This window comes from Denticeps clupeoides, chromosome 14, assembly GCF_900700375.1.
Source record: "Denticeps clupeoides chromosome 14, fDenClu1.1, whole genome shotgun sequence".
NCBI classification, from domain to species: domain Eukaryota; kingdom Metazoa; phylum Chordata; class Actinopteri; order Clupeiformes; family Denticipitidae; genus Denticeps; species Denticeps clupeoides.
In genome coordinates this window covers 14,306,125-14,324,381 of record NC_041720.1, presented here as the reverse complement: position 1 = coordinate 14,324,381, position 18,257 = coordinate 14,306,125, and the positions used below count along the sequence as shown (strand labels likewise).

General features: G+C 49.2%; 2 protein-coding genes across 2 annotated transcripts; both read right to left on the bottom strand.

Annotated features, from left to right (window-relative positions):
- Positions 1-78: 78 nt before the first annotated feature.
- six1b (SIX homeobox 1b) lies at positions 79-4,090 on the bottom strand. The gene is made up of 2 exons (XM_029002571.1): positions 3,339-4,090; positions 79-3,118 (listed from the first exon to the last, which is right to left on the bottom strand). The coding sequence occupies exons 1-2, from the start codon at positions 3,896-3,898 to the stop codon at positions 2,824-2,826; spliced, it is 855 nt and encodes a 284-aa protein (XP_028858404.1). The 5' UTR covers positions 3,899-4,090; the 3' UTR covers positions 79-2,823.
- A 6,886-nt stretch (positions 4,091-10,976) lies between these two features.
- On the bottom strand, positions 10,977-17,777 carry six4b (SIX homeobox 4b). The gene is given in 4 exon segments (XM_028953528.1): positions 10,977-12,512; positions 14,350-14,960; positions 16,875-17,536; positions 17,538-17,777. Coding segments are annotated over 4 exon segments (1,812 nt in total). The 5' UTR covers positions 17,613-17,777; the 3' UTR covers positions 10,977-12,048.
- Between the last annotated feature and the right edge of the window lie 480 nt (positions 17,778-18,257).

Below are 18,257 nucleotides of genomic sequence, written 5' to 3'. Positions count from 1 at the left end.
CCAGCGCTTCCGTCTGTCTTTCCCGTACACTTTTGTTCTGAATTCTGCAATATCGGTTTACGGTATTTCTATGTTGGGTTTTTTTTTTTTTTTTTTTTTTTGGGTGTAGGTTTATTGTGTAGCTTTTGGTATCGCCCTTGGGGTGTCTGTTTTCATCCTTAATAGTTTATCATTCATCTACTGGGTATTATTATTGGGTGTTCTGCAGTTTGTCGAGAAGAAGGCGAGTTTTACTTTAATTTCCACTTGTTTGTGTGCTGCTACTTTTGTCATGTGAGGAATTCAGAAGAATAAAATAAAAAGCCCCCGAACCACAGCACACAGCAGAAGGCCGATGGGCGCAAGCCAGGTGTATAGGTGAACCCCCAATTTTGTGCCTAGTGGACCTGAGGGAGACACTTTACACCCGGATCTGGACCGTGAATGCCCGGAACAGCGATACCGCGCTGAAGACGTGTGGTGTTGCCACCGTAACCCATTTTAGGCAGAAGAAAGAAAAAATCTTCTGCATGTTTTTGAACCCGACTTAACAGATTGAGCTATTTGGAAGCTCCTGTCTGCTCTCCTGTTGTCTATACTCCTGTTGTCCATTTAAAACGCGGGTTACGTGAAATTTCAAAATGTAAAATCTCAAACCTTTTTTCATATTAATTTATTTTCTTCATGGTTTCAGCACGACAGTAGGCCTTAAAGATTCAAAATGTCCACTTTCTAGCCAGACTCCAGACAGCAGCCATATGTAGGCCTACAGCCATTAAAAAAGATCTTTGTCCCGCAGAAAAAAAAAGAAAAGCCTGACATTTGGTCTGGGTGGCTGTAAAAACACGCTATGATGTCATGGGTACTGCAGGGTGGGGTTTGGTGAGCAATAAGACATTTTTCCTTGGACGCCTCACGGCCGGACTCGGGAAGGTGACCTCTCCGGGGCGTTTCTCACTTTTTAATGGCGACATCAAGTGACAGTCTGCCCATCTCCTATCCCGGCCCCCCAAATCTCCCACAATCAGCTTCTAATGCGGCCAACAACTGGTTCAGATTAGGGCCAGGAAATCCTCGGTGCTCGCTGTTGAAAACGATTACCTTGACGCGAGCTGCGTGGGATGGGTGGGAGCCTGCAGTTTTCTCCCTCTCTCTCTCTCTCTGTCTGTCTGTCTCTCTCTCTCTCTCCCACCCCCCAAATGAAGAAATCTCAGCTGCTATTCATATAAATCCGGAATGCAGGGGCCACGCAGATCCCCCCCGCGCCGGAAGTTCCACTTAACTCGTATAAACAGTCGTAAACGCGCGCGCCATAATTCGTGGGCCGGTGGGTTATGACATCACAGTTATGAGCTCGAAGATCGCACGGATCGAATGACGTATAAAGTCCATCCAAATGTTGCCTCACTCTCTCTCTCTCTCCCTCTCTCTTTCTATATATATATATACACACACACACACACACACACATTTATATATAATTTTTTTTTTTTTTTTACAATAAAAACATTAGTTACTCTTGAACCGAATGCAACTTGCGGGTTCGATAAAACGGATGAGTTTATGAATGGAGTCACGTGATCAGCCGTCGCGCCTCGCCATTGGCCCAGAACCGTCAGAACAAACAGTGCGGGCGCGCGCAAAGTAAACAGCCTCGAGCGGAGTCAACAAGTTCCACGCTGACCCCCATAAATCTGTAATATCGCGCCATTCGCCGAGACGTTCGTCATTCCGCTGATTGGCCGCTCGTTTCATTTCGCCCATGGTGGGCTTTTTTGTTATTGTTAATTGGCGCGCAATTTACGATAAAACGTTGTTTCATCGTTGAAATATGTTTGCCTTCATAATAAATAACGTTGTCGGGACTTGATTATTTTTTCTTCTTTGATTTACCTTTTTCAATGCAACAACAAAAAAAATCTGAGCCGAAAACTAATCCCATTTACGATTTTACGACATGCGATTTGTCGTCGGTTTACGAAGTCAGTACCGGACCTACTTAAAAAGGCTTGCGGGAACACGGCCCCGGCGGAGTAGTAGTACGTGTAGAGACCTGCTACAAGTCGTTGGAATTATTCCCCTCGAATTAATCATCCTTATTTTTAATAAACGTAGAAACGGGACGTCGGGGGGAACCGGAGCGCGCGGTTTAATTAACGTCGTGGCCTAATTAATCGTCTGCGGTGCGCGGCGAGTTGGTGGCGGGATTGAATCCGGCCTTTAATCGGCCTCGTTTCGGGTGTTAAAATCGGCGTCTTGGTGTGGTACGGAAATAAGGGGGGAAAAAATCTTATTATTAAAATGATATTTTGCTTTCTAGAATCCAGGTTAACGGGAATTTTATTTTTATGCGTGAACCCGTTTTCTCAGAATCGAGTGATTGTTGGTTTTTTCACAAAAATATATGGATTATTTTTCCCTTTCTTTTCGTCCTCGTCGCCCATAATCAGAAAATATGTATATATATATATATTTTTTTTTTTTTATGGAAAGGGAGACGGAGACCGGGTACGTTTGGAAAAGAGCCTTTGTTTTATTAACTGCTTTTTTTTTTTGGTTAAAGGCCATCTGACCAGTTTAACGACTTGGCAAATGTCAGTCCAAGGATCACTACGGTGTGGCCAACTAACCAACTAACCAACCAACCAACCAGCCAGCGAGTGCCTTTTCACATCAGATAACCTAAGAGTTTTAGAATTATACTTTTTTTTTCATATATCATAGGCCTATATACAGTAAAAGTGGCAAATCTCAGTCTATGTCATATGTAAAAAATAAACGAAACAAAAAAATAATAATTATAATAATAATAATAATAATAATAAATAAAATCTTAGCAGTGGTTTAGGAACCGAGGTCCACGAGGCTCGACGTGAGGGGTCCCAGCAAAGAGTCCTGAAGCTGGTGCGGGTGTCCCGGCATGCCGTGCACGGGCTGCGCGCCGCCGAGGCCGCCCATGGGGTACGCGGGCGCGCCGCCGTGGCTCATGCCGCCCTGCAGCAGCAGCACGGAGTTCGGGTCCGGGCTCTGCGGCGGCGAGAACTCGTCCTCGGAGCTGGACATCAGCGACTTCCCGCCGTCCAGCGGCGACAGCTGGTTCTGCTTGTTGGCGCCCGCGTTGCTGTTCTCGCTGTTCTCCCTGCCGGGACAGAACCATCGTTACAATACGTTTATGCTAAAATATCATTATAACGTCGCGAGATAATTAAATACGTCCGGGGGTTATTATGACGACGTGGACCGTTATCTCCCGTTACATTTACGGTATTTACCAGACGCGCTTATCCAGAGTAGTTACATGGACAGTCCCCCCCCGTCCCCCGTCCCCCCCTGGACACACTCAGTAGTCTTCTGGTTACCTCTCCTTGGCCTCGGCCGCCCGGTCCCGCTGCCTCCGGTTCTTGAACCAGTTGCTGACCTGCGTGGTGGTCAGGCCCGTGGCCTCGGCCAGCTCGCGCTTCTCGCGCGGGGACGGGTACGGGTTGTGCGTGTACCACTCGCGCAGCACGCCGCGGCTCTTCTCCTTGAAGCAGTAGCTGGTCTCCTCGCCGTCCCAGATGGTGCGCGGCAGCGGGAACTTCCTGCGGACGCGGTACTTGCCCACGGCGCCCAGCGGCCGGCCACGCAGCTTCTCCGCCTCGATGTAGTGCGCCTTGAGCCACAGCTGCTGCAGCTTGGGGTGGTTGTGCGGGGAGAACTGGTGGCTCTCCAGGATCTTGTAGAGCTCCCGGAAGTTGCCGCGGTGGAAGGCGACCACGGCCTTGGCCTTCAGGACGCTCTCGTTCTTGTGGAGGTGGTCGCAGGCGGGCAGGGACCAGAGGAAGCGGCCCAGGCGCTCCAGGTTGCCGCCCTGCTGCAGGACCTCGCACACGCAGGCGACCTGCTCCTGGGTGAAGCCGAACGAGGGCAGCATGGACATGTCTCTGTCTCTCTGTCCAGCGGGACGCGGATCCGGCGGTTCGGCCCGAACGTAGAACCACGGTACCGACGATCAAAAACCACAACAACAACAACAACAACAACAACAACAATAAAGGCGGCGGGCGCGAGCGTGGAGCGCGCCGTGCGGGGACCTCGGGTCGTTTTGGTCGCGACGCGTCGCGTTGCGCTAAAAGAGCCCGGCGGCCGCGCTGATTGGCTCCCGCCGCGTCCTATCACGGCGGCCCGGAGTCCGGAGTCCGGAGGTTCTTCCTCTCGCGCTCCCCTCCCCTCGGGGGACCCGGCGGACTGAAACCGGACCCGACCCCGCCCCGACCACGCGCCCCTCCACCGGGACCGGGGCTCCTCGGTCCTAATCAATTACGCGCCAGATCGCCCCCGGTCCGGGGTCCCACCCACCCACCCACCCGTTTAACTAAAGCACTCGTGCTCGTGCATTAATAATGAAACGCTGATTTATGGCGTTTTTAATATATTATTCAGCACGCCCCCCATCTCGTAACCTTAAAGACCCGGATGGGGAGATAAGAGGTAAAAAAGAGGGGAAAAAAGCCCACTCGATAATTTCCTCGATTATATCCCGTCTAACGGCGCGCGCGTCTGCGTCAGAAACGACGTTGGGGCGCGCGCGCGCGCACCTGATCCGCGTCTGAATGGGTCGCGCGCGCGAAGTTGCCGATCACTGAAATTCAAATGATTCATTTTATACGATTTTTTTTTGGTCGAAATTCACAATGACGTAAAAAAAAAAAAAAAAGAAAAACGTGAAAATGCATAATCACAGATTAAGTAACATTTTAACCAAAATAATATCGCATTTCTTATGATAAAGTTATAGTTTATGCAAGTTGCGCCACGCTGACTGCTTCGTGGGGAAGGTCAGATTTCCAAACATTCCTGTTGGGAAGAAAAAGCTCACATCGTGGGATCAAGTGGATCACTCGGCTCTGTGCATGCCGCAAAACAAATGGGGGACATAAAAAGACCTCCAAAAGAATTATGTCACTCTTTCCCCCTTTAGGCTCAAATTCGTGTTCCAATTTACAACATGCCTTTTTAATATGAATTTCATCAGAAATAATGGCAAATTAGAGTAACTGAGACTATGGGGTCTCCGTTTTTTTACACCCCCTCTAGGCTATGGCTTTTACGCAACAATCTGCAAAATTATTATTATTTTTTTTTGGGAAAATTCTGGCCACCGGAAGCAGTAGGCCTGTGCCCTCTGACCCCCTCTTCGCGCATCTCAAAATGAAATCGGCATTTGATTCGAAAACGCGGCAGAATAGAAAGCTCTTCTCAGTGGTGGTGCAGCCGTACGCGTCACAAAATGACATCAAATCTGAATTCGCACCTTGGTTTTCCACGTTTGGCTGGAATAATCTGGACCGAAAAATCCCCGTTAAATGTGCTTTTAATTGAGGGGGGAAAAAAGACAAAAACGTGTCGACCTGAGATGGGGAACGATTGTAAAAAAAAATAATAATAAAAAAATCTGTCTGAGGAGGAGCAGCAGGGCCTGAACCTTCACGACCCCTCGCGCCCTTTTCACACCCGTTATGTAGCTCCGATTTTTTTTTATTATAATTCCCCCTCCTATTATTTTCTTAAGAGACTGGGATGACCCCCACCTCTCTCTCTCTCTCTCTCTCTTTCTCTCTCTCCCTCCCTCTCTCTCTGTACAGTGAAACCCAAGCCCGGCGCATTAGTAAATGAGTTCTGTGTTTCGGAGGAGCTCTTTGCTGCCCAGACGCCATTTTAAGGAGCGGATCGCGTTTCTTTATCTGCGCCCCGAATCTGCAACGTGACACCGGGGCGACTCGGAGCGCACAATCGCTCACCCGGAATGGAGCACCTCTTTATAATTTAATTCGAGACGCGGCCTCCATTTCCAAACTGCGCCCCGGACGAGAAAAAAAAAGAAAGAAAGAAAGAAAGAAAAAAAAAAACGTGGAGACTTCGGCCATGAAGAAAGCGAGATTTCATTATTGTAATAATTATTATGATTATTAATGCGGACACCCGATAAATAATAGTAATGATAAAAATGATTTTATTTTCCTGTGCGTAGACAGATGAACTATCTGACTGCAGCAGAGAGAGAGAGAGAGAGAGAGAGAGAGAGAGAACGAGGGAGCAGGATGAAAGGTGCTGCTCGTATTTATTTCTCATCGGTCCGGGGTGGGAGGGGCCACAAACTAATTAGCCCTTTTTTGGTTTTGGCTGAATTAAACTCGGCGTATGCGGTGACCCCCCAGCAGCAGCAGGAGGAAGGTGGTGATGGTGGTGTTGGGGTGGCGGGGGGTCCCCGCCCCGGCAGCGGGCGCGCGCACGGCGATTGACGGCTCTCGGGTTGCGGTCGGTAATGTCTCCGCCACATTGCGACGCGACCCCCTCCTCCTCAAAAGCCCAGAAGCCAAAGGGCCGTGCCCCGTTCTCAGGGCCCTGATCACTTCAAGATGTGGCTGCTGCTGCTGCTGGCGAGACCCCCCGCCCCACACACACACACACACACACACACTCCTGCGCCCCACTCGGACCCTACACGCACGCTTCCAGTTAGGTCTGTTCACTGTGGAAAAAAAAGAATCCACTTGGAGAAAAAGGACGGAGGAACGTTTTAATTCAGCTGCATTGTGGGATATTGAAGGGTGGGCGTGTCCGCCACAAGTTTACCGCCGATTACCGCGGTATTTCGGTAAATGTTGTGACGAAATAAAGATAATCCCCGTGAATATACCTGGCTTTTTTCGGTGTGTGTGTGTGTGTGTGTGTGTGTGTGTGTGTGTGTGTGTGTGTGTGTGTGTGTGTGTGTGAATGTTTACAGTGAACGCGGTGGCGTAACGAGATTAAATTCTAACGAGCGCGTCTCCGGACATCGGGCTGCGGTTACGCGCAACTCGAAAAGAAATGTAAAAAAAAAAAAAAAAAAAAAACACCACCACCATCATCCTCATCATCATCATCACCATCACCAGAAGGAGGAGCAGCGCATTAACTCCGGCCGGGCCGAGTGTTCAAAACACGCGACCAAACAATCGAGCCAAACCCGGTTACGGGCAACTCGATCCGGCCTCCTGACATCCTGCCGCGTCTGGTGGGTGGGGGGGGGTCTCGGCCGAGACGCGCGTGTTCGGCCCCCTTTAAACAAGAAATCGTTCGCACGTTGATTCTAATCGCGTTATGGCCAGAATGGCGGGCATCAACATCATCATCGTCATCCTCATCCTCGTCGTTTTTTTCTTCTTCTCCCGAGTCCGAGAGAGGAAACTTGATCGAGCTGGGAATTTCTCGGGAAGATGGGATGGGGATGGGGATGGGGATGGAATAAAATGTGAATGCGGTGATGACAGCGTGCACCTCGGAAAATGATGCCAGTCGGACGTCAGGGGTGGAACGAAAAATGTCGCCTGAAATATGCTTCATTTATTCAGAACATTTAAATATGACCCGTTTCACAGACGAGAATGTGAATTTCGCCATAAATCTTGTTCTTTTCTTTTTTAATTCAGTCCAAGAGGGTTTTATTCGTTACTGTGCATAGAAGTATTTCGATTTTTACTATTTTTTTCTCTGTAAAGAACCCTTCTCTGAGATGAAGAGTGTCGTGAAAGATGAACACTTTTGGCAGTCAAGACTTTGATGTAGGATTTATGTGTGAGCATGCACAAAAAAAATAAAAGAACAATATAAATCATACGGAAAATTAGAGTCAATTAGTTTCTATTTTTTATGATCAGTTTATGCATCAGTATTAATAGTGCTCGTGTTTTTGTTCCGCCCTTTCTCCGCTTTTCCATAGTGTGGGTCTTATAATATTATATGGTTTTCAAAAATTCTTTTATGACTTTTATTGGGGGTCTAAGGTTTCATTTGGCTGTAAATTGTTTATGGTACAAACACCATTTGATACGTTTTGGAGGAATTCACGTGGTGCATGTGACACCACACAAGGTCACGATCAATTATTAATACCCTTCAGTTGCTTCACAAAGACCCACAGTGACCTCTAGTGGTTCGGAGGTCATGTGTACAGCCGCGTCACACTGGTTGATGGGACTGAAATTATCTCGCGTGAGTCTGTATATGATATGATATGATATGATATGATATGATATGATATTATATTATATTACGGAAACGTTATGGGGTTACCTGCATATTACTTGTTATTTCTAGTATTATATATTTTGTTGAACCCTTCTGTCCTGTAGCAGGGCTATCTTGAAACCCTATTTGTGTGTGTGTGTGTGTGTGTGTGTGTGTGTGTGTGAGGGTGTACAGAGGGTGTGTCTGACGAGGAACATTTATCTCTTTGCCCTGTGTCCATTACCCATCCTGCCTCCTCCCAGAAACAGCATATTCTCATTGATCTGCTGACGGCCATATTTTCAAGGGCATGTAATGATTTATTCAAATGAGACAACTATCCTCCATCTTCTATCTGAGGCACTGGCAAAATGTTCATTAAACGTGAGCTGGCTTCCTTGGGGACAGCAAGAAAATCTGCAAGCTGAGACAAAACATGGTGAGAATAACTCAAAACAGATTGTCAGGAGATTTGCAATTTTTACGTAATCACATCCCACTGGAGGAATCCAGGCCCGAATTCCAAATGAAATGCAGCACGTACACCAAATTTGTATCAAACACGAATCTGGTGTGCCAGAGTTGCAAAATACTTCTAGTGTGAACATGTCATCTCATTATTTTCTGTATGTATAACTGTACATATGTGCCTGTTGCCATCTGCTGTGGGAAATGGAGCCAGAGCGGCGAATCGTGGTGGGTCTCTGAACCTGGCTAGTCCCATTGACCCCTCACCCCACATTAGCACAGAACAGAGGGCTGGGGGTGGGCGGGGCTGGAGGGGGTTCGGGCAACGGACAAGGAGTTTCATATTACCTGCAGCTCACAATCTGCTGTGGTGCACTAAATGTCAGGCTTTGAAACCCCACAGAAAGGTCAGAGGTCAGACTCCTTAATAGATCCTCTTCTCTCGAGTCATGTTTTTTTAAGCTACCTTTAGCAGAATTAATTTATGTAAGCGAGGAGGCAAAGTAAAGGCCCATACGTGTCTGAGTACCTTCATATTCATAATCATTTCTTCTGGCACATTACGGGAGAGCAGGAAAGGCTAGGCCCACTGTGATGGGAGCATTTCCATCTTTTGACCTTCGGGGCTGTTTTGGAGTCTGTTCAAGTCTTAGTGCATGGGGGCACATCAAGCGCGGACTGTTCCTTTTGCTTTTTCTTATTGGGCATCAAGAAAGTGCTGAGCCGCTATGGCTAACTGTGGCAGGGTTGCCAATTTTGGTCAGGCTGCTTCAGTGACTTCCTCTTGGTCTCTTTTTTGATTTATAAAGGACCAGTTGAATGGAAAAGTGTCTTGAGTAGAATTTAGACTACTATCAAAAGTTTAGGGACATTCAGGACTGTTTTTTTTAATGGGAAACAATCGTGTGCTTCATTAAGACATAAAATGGGCGGAAACTCCAGTGCAGACGTTCATGATGTTGTAGATGGAAATGTCTGTAAATGATGGAATATCTGCAGACGTGTAGAGAGGAACCTTATCAGCAGCAATTAGTCGTTAACCCAACTTCACTCATTATTACAAAACCATTTCCAATTTTTTTTTTAGTGGAGCTGAGACCAGTCGCAGAGATTCAAGAAGCAGTGGCCAACACCTACAGCATCTAGGTGCATCAGAAGGTGTTGGTCCTACTGTAACATTGCATTAAGCTTTGTCGATGTCTGTTAATGAATCTGTTTTGTATATTTTATTTTATTTAACTTTTTTACGAAAAAGCTTAGAAACAAATGAACCTCAAACCAGCAGAGTTTTGGTGCATCAACCCAAACAATGCTAACATTTTTAGCCAAGAAATCAATAATCAGCGTATAACTTTATTTAGAAATTGCACTTTCTGGTTTAGCCCAATCATTAACAGTTGATGTGAGGAAAGCAGCCCGCGCTAGTAGCAGCGTCCGTATGCGGCGTTGTTTCTTCGCAGCTTGGCAGGTCTCATCTCAGTCGTCCCCCCCCCCCCCCCCCCCCCCCTTAGGGAAAAGTGCAGAGAATAAACAGAATATCCCGCCCAATGGCACCAGGGCTCAAAACGAGCCGGGAGACACGGAGACCACATGTCCCCCTTTTCTTTTGGCCAGTGGTCTGTCCCTCAAAGCCCACAACAATGCCGCTTTCTTACTCTTCAATATTCCAAGAGGTGCCACCCGATACCTGGCAATCAGCTAATCTGGTGCCCTAGGCGACAGGGTCACCCATGCACAGGTAACAATAGAAGCTCTACCTGTGAGTCTTTCTTCCCCCTCTATTCTTTTCTTTTGTGTGTGTGTTTCTCTACGTGTGTGTGTGTGTGTGTGTGTGTGTAAATTCTACCTGGGCCGCTATTCAACACCGAGTCACAGGCCTGGGCGTACTTATGCGTCATATGAAGGAAACGTTCCCATGCCGACTGCCTCTCCTGTTATTCTATTCTGTTCAGCTGGCTTAAAATCCCACTCTCACGGCCTCATCTGAGGTCAGAGGTCAGCGTGAATTTTCGCGGTTAGCCTTAAAAAGGTGGCAGCATGGGGGTCCAGCCTTCTGTCTCAGTGCATCCCGACCTTCATCTTGATTAATTACTGAAGTCACACATGACACTCTGGAAGCCGAACTGGGGGCTCACAGCTGCCAGGCATTGGCAAACCATCACAGAGACACCCAGGGCGAGAATTCGAACTTGAGCTTCGTGTAGCTGCCTTTACCGCACACGCACAGATCCATGCATTAGTAATGTCTGCAGTTATAGCCAGGGCCTACTGGTGGTCCAACTTGTAATCCCTTTAAATGAACACCGTCTTAAGTTTCCTCGGAATTGACGTCAGACCTGTCATCGAACTGACACGTGAGGCCTACTTACCTTCAGCTCGGAATCAGGGAGCGATTCATTTCAGGTGATGTCACGTCTTTTCTTATTCAATTTTAAGACCTGATGTCGAGACAAAAGGGCAACAGGAAGAAGAAAAAAAACCCAACAAAAGTAGCTATTTGATTACATCTGTACAAATATAAAGATTTAATGGGGGTGAAGGGTTTAGAAAAATAAGGTCTTATTGTTTCTAAACATTATCATGATACTTCAAGCATTTACAGTCCCATTAATTATGCATGTGGCTCATATTTGGTACAAGTCATTTCAGCAAATTCGAAGTACACTCTAGCCAAAGGAGCAGTGCATATAAAGATCTTTGTCGTGTGCTTCTGACGTTACGCCAAAGGAGCAAAACACAGGGCCAGCGGTATAAAACTTTTAGATTGTGTCCAGAACAGTCCACAACAATTTCTTAATGTGTACCACACACTAAAAAAAAAAAAAAAAAAAAAAAACATGAATAAAAATAAAATAGCTACCATTCTGCACTCCGGGTTTTGCCACTCCTTCCCGAAAAAGTGCTCTCAACGCTACATCCGGTCTCTAGTCCTATCTGTCTAGGCGTTCTAGCTCTGTGATAAAGGCACGTAAGACCAGTTGCCTTGAGGGCTAAGAGGGTGCTTGTCATTCCAGTGAGGGAATTTGCATAAAACTCGGTTGATCACAAAAAAAACAACAGCTATAAGATCAGTCCTCGTAGCGCCAAAGGAGGTTCTCTTCACATTACTTTCAGCCCCCCCCCCATCCCCGCAAAAAAAAAAAAACGAAAAACCCTACAAATTCATAAACCAACCCAACAAACTACAGCAACGACAACAGAAATCTGTGCTTTGATAGTGAGGAACAAACAAACAGACGAGAAAAAAAAAAAAAAAAAAAAAGCTGCGCTAGTACATTTCTCCTGTCTAGTACCACGTCTAAAATGGTTTATTCACCTCGCGATTCGCTACGCGGTGCTTCGAGTCACCGCTACGTCCTCGCTATGCGTCTCTGGTAGGCGGGGCAGGGAGGCGGCGTGCTCAGTGCACCCCGTTTTACATTCTGCAGCCATCGGGTCGCGAGGCGGGCTTCGTCTCAGGCAGCGGTCCTCCCGGCTTGACTTCTGCTCTGAGGAGCGAGTGGGGATGGGAAATAAAAACGGAGGGACCGGCTCCACAGCTCCTTTAGTAATGCTGAGGTGCTGGCTCCGGGCTCAGAGGTGGTTTCCGTCTTCGTCCATCTGCACAGTCTGAAGCTTGGCCAGGTCTTTCCCCTCCATCTCCAGCTCGCCGCACACGGCCCGCACCGCGCCACTGGGCTCCAGGGCCTCGGGCAGGGCTAACGGAGCGTTCTGGTCCCTGTAGTCCGAGGGGAGGACCCCGTCCCCCGCGCCGGCCTGGTGCACGACGTGGGTCTGGACGTGGTGGCCCTGCTCCTCGGAGCTGATGGCGGCGCTGGGCGAAGGGGCGGCGAGGTTGGAGGACAGGAAGAGCGAGGCGGTGTAGCCGAGATGGGCACTTTGGTCCAGGGACATTTCTGCAGGGTAGGAGTAGCCGCCCCCGACCGCGCCCACTTCCACGGGCTCCTGCTTCACGGCCTGGGTGAGGGTGTAGAGGACGGGGGGGCTGTGCTGCGGAGGCGGGTCGCCGGCCGCCACGGCACCCAGGGGGGCGGAGCCTGTGTCGAGAGAGCCGAGAAAGAAGACATGGGTCAGGGAGCAGTGGAAGGAAGGGAGGGAAGGAAGGACGGAGGTAACCGCGAGCTAACCCCACACTCTGCCACTGCCCTGCCTGTCACCTCATCTGGGTTTATTACGCGCCGCTCTTCTGCAGCGCTCTGGCAAGCGCCGCTCTTCTCACAGCTCATAAGAGCTGACCCCAGAGAGAAGACATGGAGGCGGGCGAAAAGCGACAACTTCTCCTCGGATAGCAAAAGGAGCGCTTTCTTTCGTGCTTTCTTCCCGCCTTTCAAACACCTTTGTCCCAACGTACGTGGCACTAGAAACGCACAAAAGAGAGAGAGAGAGAGAGAGAGAGAGAGAGCACTTCCGCATAATTTCCTGGTAAGACTAGAATGTGATTCTTGGAACGTGCCTCCGCTGGCAACCGGCCAGATATTTCCCTCTATTAAGCATGCAAAGATGGATAAATAATCACGGAGCGCAAGGCCTTGGCCTATGTTGCTCAAGATAAACAAGCACGGTTTTCCTGGTGGATTTCCCATGCCTGCATGAACCATACCTTGAGGTACAAGCCCGTCTGCTTAAAAAAAAGTCACAAACGGTACCGTCGCGTGATTAATAGCCTTGTTTTGAGGTCGGCAGTCGTCATTTTGTCACGTCACTTCGTTTCGCGGTTGCATGTTGCCAGTGACGCGTGCATTTTACATTTATGGTACACAGCAGACGGCATTATTCAGAGCAGGGACGGTCCCCCTGGTGCGACTGTCTTGCTCAGGGACACAGTGGTAGAAACTGGGGTTTGAACCTGCAACTTTGTGGTCTTCTGGTTCATAGGAGACTGTGTTGCACACTAGGCTACTGCTACTCTTCTCATTGTCCTGGAGAGCCACCAGACCAGTCGGGGGTGAACGATATGTGTAGTATGTGACCCCCACCGGTCATGTAGCATGAACCCCACGTTGTGGGCATGTAGTCTGGTCCCTCATGCTGCTGTAGACATACGTCCGTTTCCAAATCTTACCGTGGTGCTGGCCGCCCAACATGTTTACATTGAAAAGTATTTAATTTGTCTGTGAAAATTATGAACCGAGCCAAAAAAAGGAGGGAAAATGGTTTTGGCTAAAAGATTTTAATATGTTTTTTTGTCATGGCTGAACTGTTGGGCTAAACTGTTTTCCTTCTAAATCAAAGGTTCAGCCAGGGGTGGGTTCGCTTTTATTTGGCCCATAAACTGCATATTAAAGGATGAAAAAGAAAAAGGACAGTGGAGTGAGCCCCGCGCCGTACGGCCAACTGCGCTCTTATTGATGTGGCCATAAAATATTCATGGAAAGAACCATTAGTGAGCGGTTAGGGGTGGGAGGAGGTGAGGATAGTGTTGGGAAGGCTGCCACTTGGTCACCCCTTTCCAGTCATTGCTTCGCCGCCACATAAAAACACGGAATGAACAGTCCCTTACTGGCTAACCTTTGACTGTTCCCTGCAGAACAGCAGGTTTGGGGTGAGGTGACGGGAGGCGGCCCGGATTGTTGGGCCGGTCTGGCTGCGTAAAAGCCGCTGTCATAATACCGCCTCTGCGGTAATGGCGTAATTAGCCGAGGCCTGACAAGCCCGCGTCAGTCTGGTGCCAGAAGGAGACAATGGGTCTCGTCAAGCGCCCGTTTCCATTATGCTGAGTGATGTGGAGTGAAATGCTGAAGAAAGGTCGTTAGCACGAACAGTAGCTGTTAGCGCAAGGCTAGTCGCAGCGTCACTGTGCCCGAAATAGTAATAACGGCGAAGAGTTTCTCCCCACCGCGCGTTACTAGTGTAATTACTGCATTAGCAACTTACCGTGCGAGGGTGGTGTTGAGGAGGGTGGTAGCAGGAGTGGGGGGAGGCTCATGTTGGACTCCGCGCCGGGGACGTGGACCACGCTGTAGCCGCTAAGGTGAGCCGGTCCAGACGTAGAGGAGGACGACGACATGGAAGAGGCAAAGGTGACCACGGATGAGACGTTTCCATCCTCCGGGTGAGACGCCATGGCCTGCATCCCCTCCAGTTTTACGCCTGCCGTCTCGGGTACCCCCAAGGAGAAGGGAGGGTAAGAGGTACCACCCATCAGCCTCTCTTGACCATGGGCCCTCTGGTGGTCAAAGGTCAGGAAGTGCCCGCCAGTGCCCAGCCCGTTAAGAAGGGCGCTGTTGTTGATGTAGCCGCCGTTTAGAAAGTGTGAGTTGGTGTTGGACAGGTCGCCATTGAAGGCCATTGTTCCAGTGAGACTGCTGGGGGTCTTCACGTCTCCAATCTGCTGAATGACAGTGGTGCCAACCTCTGAGAAGACCACTTGGGCTCCGTTCCCATGCTGTGCTGAGCCAGCTGAGCTGCTGGACAGTGGGCGTGGAGACAGGTCCTCCTGGCCTTTGCTGGACTCATCTTCTGTGCTGTGGTTTCCATCTGATTCGCTGAAAGGGGTCCAGAAGTACATAATTGTTTAAGGCAATTGCATCCCAAAAATGACTGAATTCAGTGGCATAGGTGGAATATCGAGGTCAATGTATGTCCATCACAGATCAATAAATCCACCTTCAAGCCGATACGGTCACCTTCTTCAGACAGACAAGTCACTGACCAAAGATCTATTTCTGCCTACCATCAAAACCTTCCCCTAACAAACAAGCCCAAAACATTAGGCTATTACTGGCACAGAAACAGCAGTAAAATATACTTTTAAAGGAGATAAATAATTCCATATGCCGGGATTTAAAAACCATATATAATCCATGTATTGTTTGTTTATATTGACACATATTTATAAATGTGTTATTATTTAATTTTAATAGCAATTGTTTTTCATTTTCATTTTTTTAAAAGCCATTGTCCATAATTTGACTATATTTAGAAAGAAGTTGTTTTAAAAGTGATAATAGTACAGCGATTTTGTTTGTCATGCGGCTGCCAAAGAGGAACCTCCAAGGGTAACTTCAGAGGCCGAGACAGCTGCCCACGTCGCACAAAGGACCTTTCTGTCCAGAACCCCCCCCCCCTTTCCGCCTGTACCGCGAATACGCGTGGGGCAACGAGCGATGGGGCCTGACGTGGACGAGGAAAGAAGATGAAAGTAAAGAAAGAAAGATAGAAAGAAAGGAAACCGTTTGACCTCCACTGTTTACGAGACGCGAGATTTATTATTTATGATAAAAGCAAGGCACAGCCAGCCAGGCTGCTGAAGGGCCTGTGCGTGACACTGACATTTGTGGGTGCTGTCAAATGGTAGGCATTTCCGAACCCCCCCCCACCCCCCACCCCCATACCCCACCACACCCACCCCTTCTTTTCAGAGCTGAGCTGTAATGCCAGCCAGGTGTGGGGAAGGGTTTGGTGACGAGCTGAAGAATAGGGTGTGTGTGTGTGTGTGTGTGTGTGTGTGTGTGTATATATATATATATATATAGAGAGAGAGAGAGAGAGAGAGGTCACACACACCACCCCCCCCCCCCCCCCCCCCCCCGCCTCGAGCTGCGTGGGGCGGTCCGCCAGCGTCGGGAAAAATAGTAAATAGATCAGCGCGACAGATAACGACTGGGGACAATGGCCTTTAAATCCGCAAACAAACACTAACCATGGGCATGTTAATTAAATAGCAGATCAGATAAATATGATTAAGAAATAACTGTTTGACATTATTTTACCTCAAATCTTTCACTTCAAAGGCACATAAATATATATATAAAAATATAAAGGTTGCAGTTATAGGAGAATTTGTCTAGTTTCTTTCTGACAATAAATATTGAAGGACTGCGTTCAAATACATATTTTTATGCATTTTTCGCATTTCTGTCCAAGGGCCACGACTAGGTGCGCAAATTCTTTTTTTTTTTTTTTAAATGACACATCGTTTAAAACGCTTCGAATTTCAAAACAGCGGCACCCGGGAAGCGCGCAACACGAAAGGAACATTCCGACACCCCCCCCCCCCCCCCTCCTCCTCCAAAAAAAAAAAAAAAAAAGTCGGGAGTTCCTGGTCGGACTGGATAAAGTTAAGCCGGGTCGTCGGTTTCGTGTCCCTCAGCGCGTCTCTGGGCCGCGGCGACGTTACGCGGCGCTAACTGGCTGCCTTGTTTGTTTGTTTGTTTGTTTGTTTGTTTGTTTGTTTTTATTGATCGACACGTTCGTTAGCGAAATAAAAGGAGCAGGACGGACGCACCCCGCACCCCCCCATGCACCCTCACCCTCCTCCCGAATGAACCTCGTCCTTCACAGACTGACCTCAAGGTCGCCCGGGCGCCCGACTTTACACAAGGACAAAACCAAAAAAAAAAAAAAGCCCAAACTTTACTTTATTTGACAAACTTGGTCTGTCCGCAGGTCGGACTCACCTCTTGGAATGAGCCTCGGACGGGTTCCTGTCCCTCTGCCGCCTGTTTTTGAACCAGTTGCTGACCTGCGTCAGGGACAGGCCGGTGATCTTGGCGAGGTTGCGCTTCTCGGCGGGGGACGGGTACCGGTTCCGCTTGTACATGTCCTTCAGCGCGTTGCGGGAGCGCTCCTTGAAGCAGTACACGGTCTCCTCCCCGTCCCAGATAGTCCGTGGAAGGGGATACTTCCTGCGCAGCCGGTACTTGTCCACGGCGCCCAGCGGTCTGCCCCGCGCCTTCTCCGCCTCGGTGTAGCGCGCCTTGTACCACATGTCCTGCAGCGCCGGGTGGTTGGACGGGCTGAAGCTGTGGTTCTCCAGGATGCAGTAGAGCTCCTGGTACCGGGCCTGGTGGAACGCCACGCTGGCCTGGGCTTTCAGGATGCTCTCGTTGCCCCGCAGCAGGTCGCTCTGGGGCAGCGACCACAGGAAGCGGGCCAGGCGCTCCACGTTGCCCCCCTGCAGCAGCGCCTCGCACACGCAGGCGACCTGCTCGGGGGAGAAGGCCAGCGAGCTCGGGGCGCAGTCCAGAAGTTCGGTCCGGCCCGCGTCGGCGGCTGCGGCCGAGGTCGCGCCCTCCATGGGCAGCTCGTCCGAGTCCAGCGCTGACAGCTTGACGCCCCCCCCGGTTCTCCAGCGTCCTTGCGCTTCTCCTCTTGATTTCATCGGCGCAAATGAGCTCGCTGGAGGAAGAAGACATTTTTGAAGTCACTCCTCCGGCTCTCCTGGCTGCGCATCAGACGATCATGTTTCGCCCCGCCACCCGAGCGCGATCGGGTGTCTGTCCGCGGCGCGGGGTGGGATAAAGATCTCGCCCCGACTGCGCGAGTTTAACTCCGCAGCCCCGCAGCAGGAAGAGGTCCGGGTCCGGGGACGCGCTCTGATTCGGCGCGGGAGCGCGGCGGGGGAGGAGCCGTGCGCGGTCCCGAGGCGAGCGTGCGCGCCGGAGACGCCAGCCAGTACCTGCGCTAGGTGACCGGAGCCGCGGGACAATAGACCGACAACCGACTCTTATTATGACCACTTTTCTCAATGTGGCTGATAACTTGGTACATTGTCCAAGTTTGGAATAAAAATGTAGTGCTGCTGCACCAGATATTGTACTGGTGTGAGTTTTAATGCCTCTTTAACACGTCCTTCTGTTTTCAGCTCTGCTAATATCATAAAAATATTAAAATAAATGTTTCTAATCATCAATGAAGTAAGGAGCAGGGCAGATATCCCATAATTCACAAACTTTTCCAACCTGAACAGTGTCTGGACTGGAGTTTTCACCCGTTTGACGACTTTATAATGCACCCAACAACAAAGAGGACATTCTTACATTTTAATTCCCCTAAAACTT

Bases quoted from the DNA above. Each gene is read 5' to 3' on its own strand.
- six1b (XM_029002571.1), bottom strand. From the start codon at position 3,898: ATGTCCATGCTGCCCTCGTTCGGCTTCACCCAGGAGCAGGTCGCCTGC. The intron at 3,119-3,338 runs GTAACCAGAAGA...CTGTCCCGGCAG, and splicing joins GCGGCCGAGGCCAAGGAGAG to GGAGAACAGCGAGAACAGCA.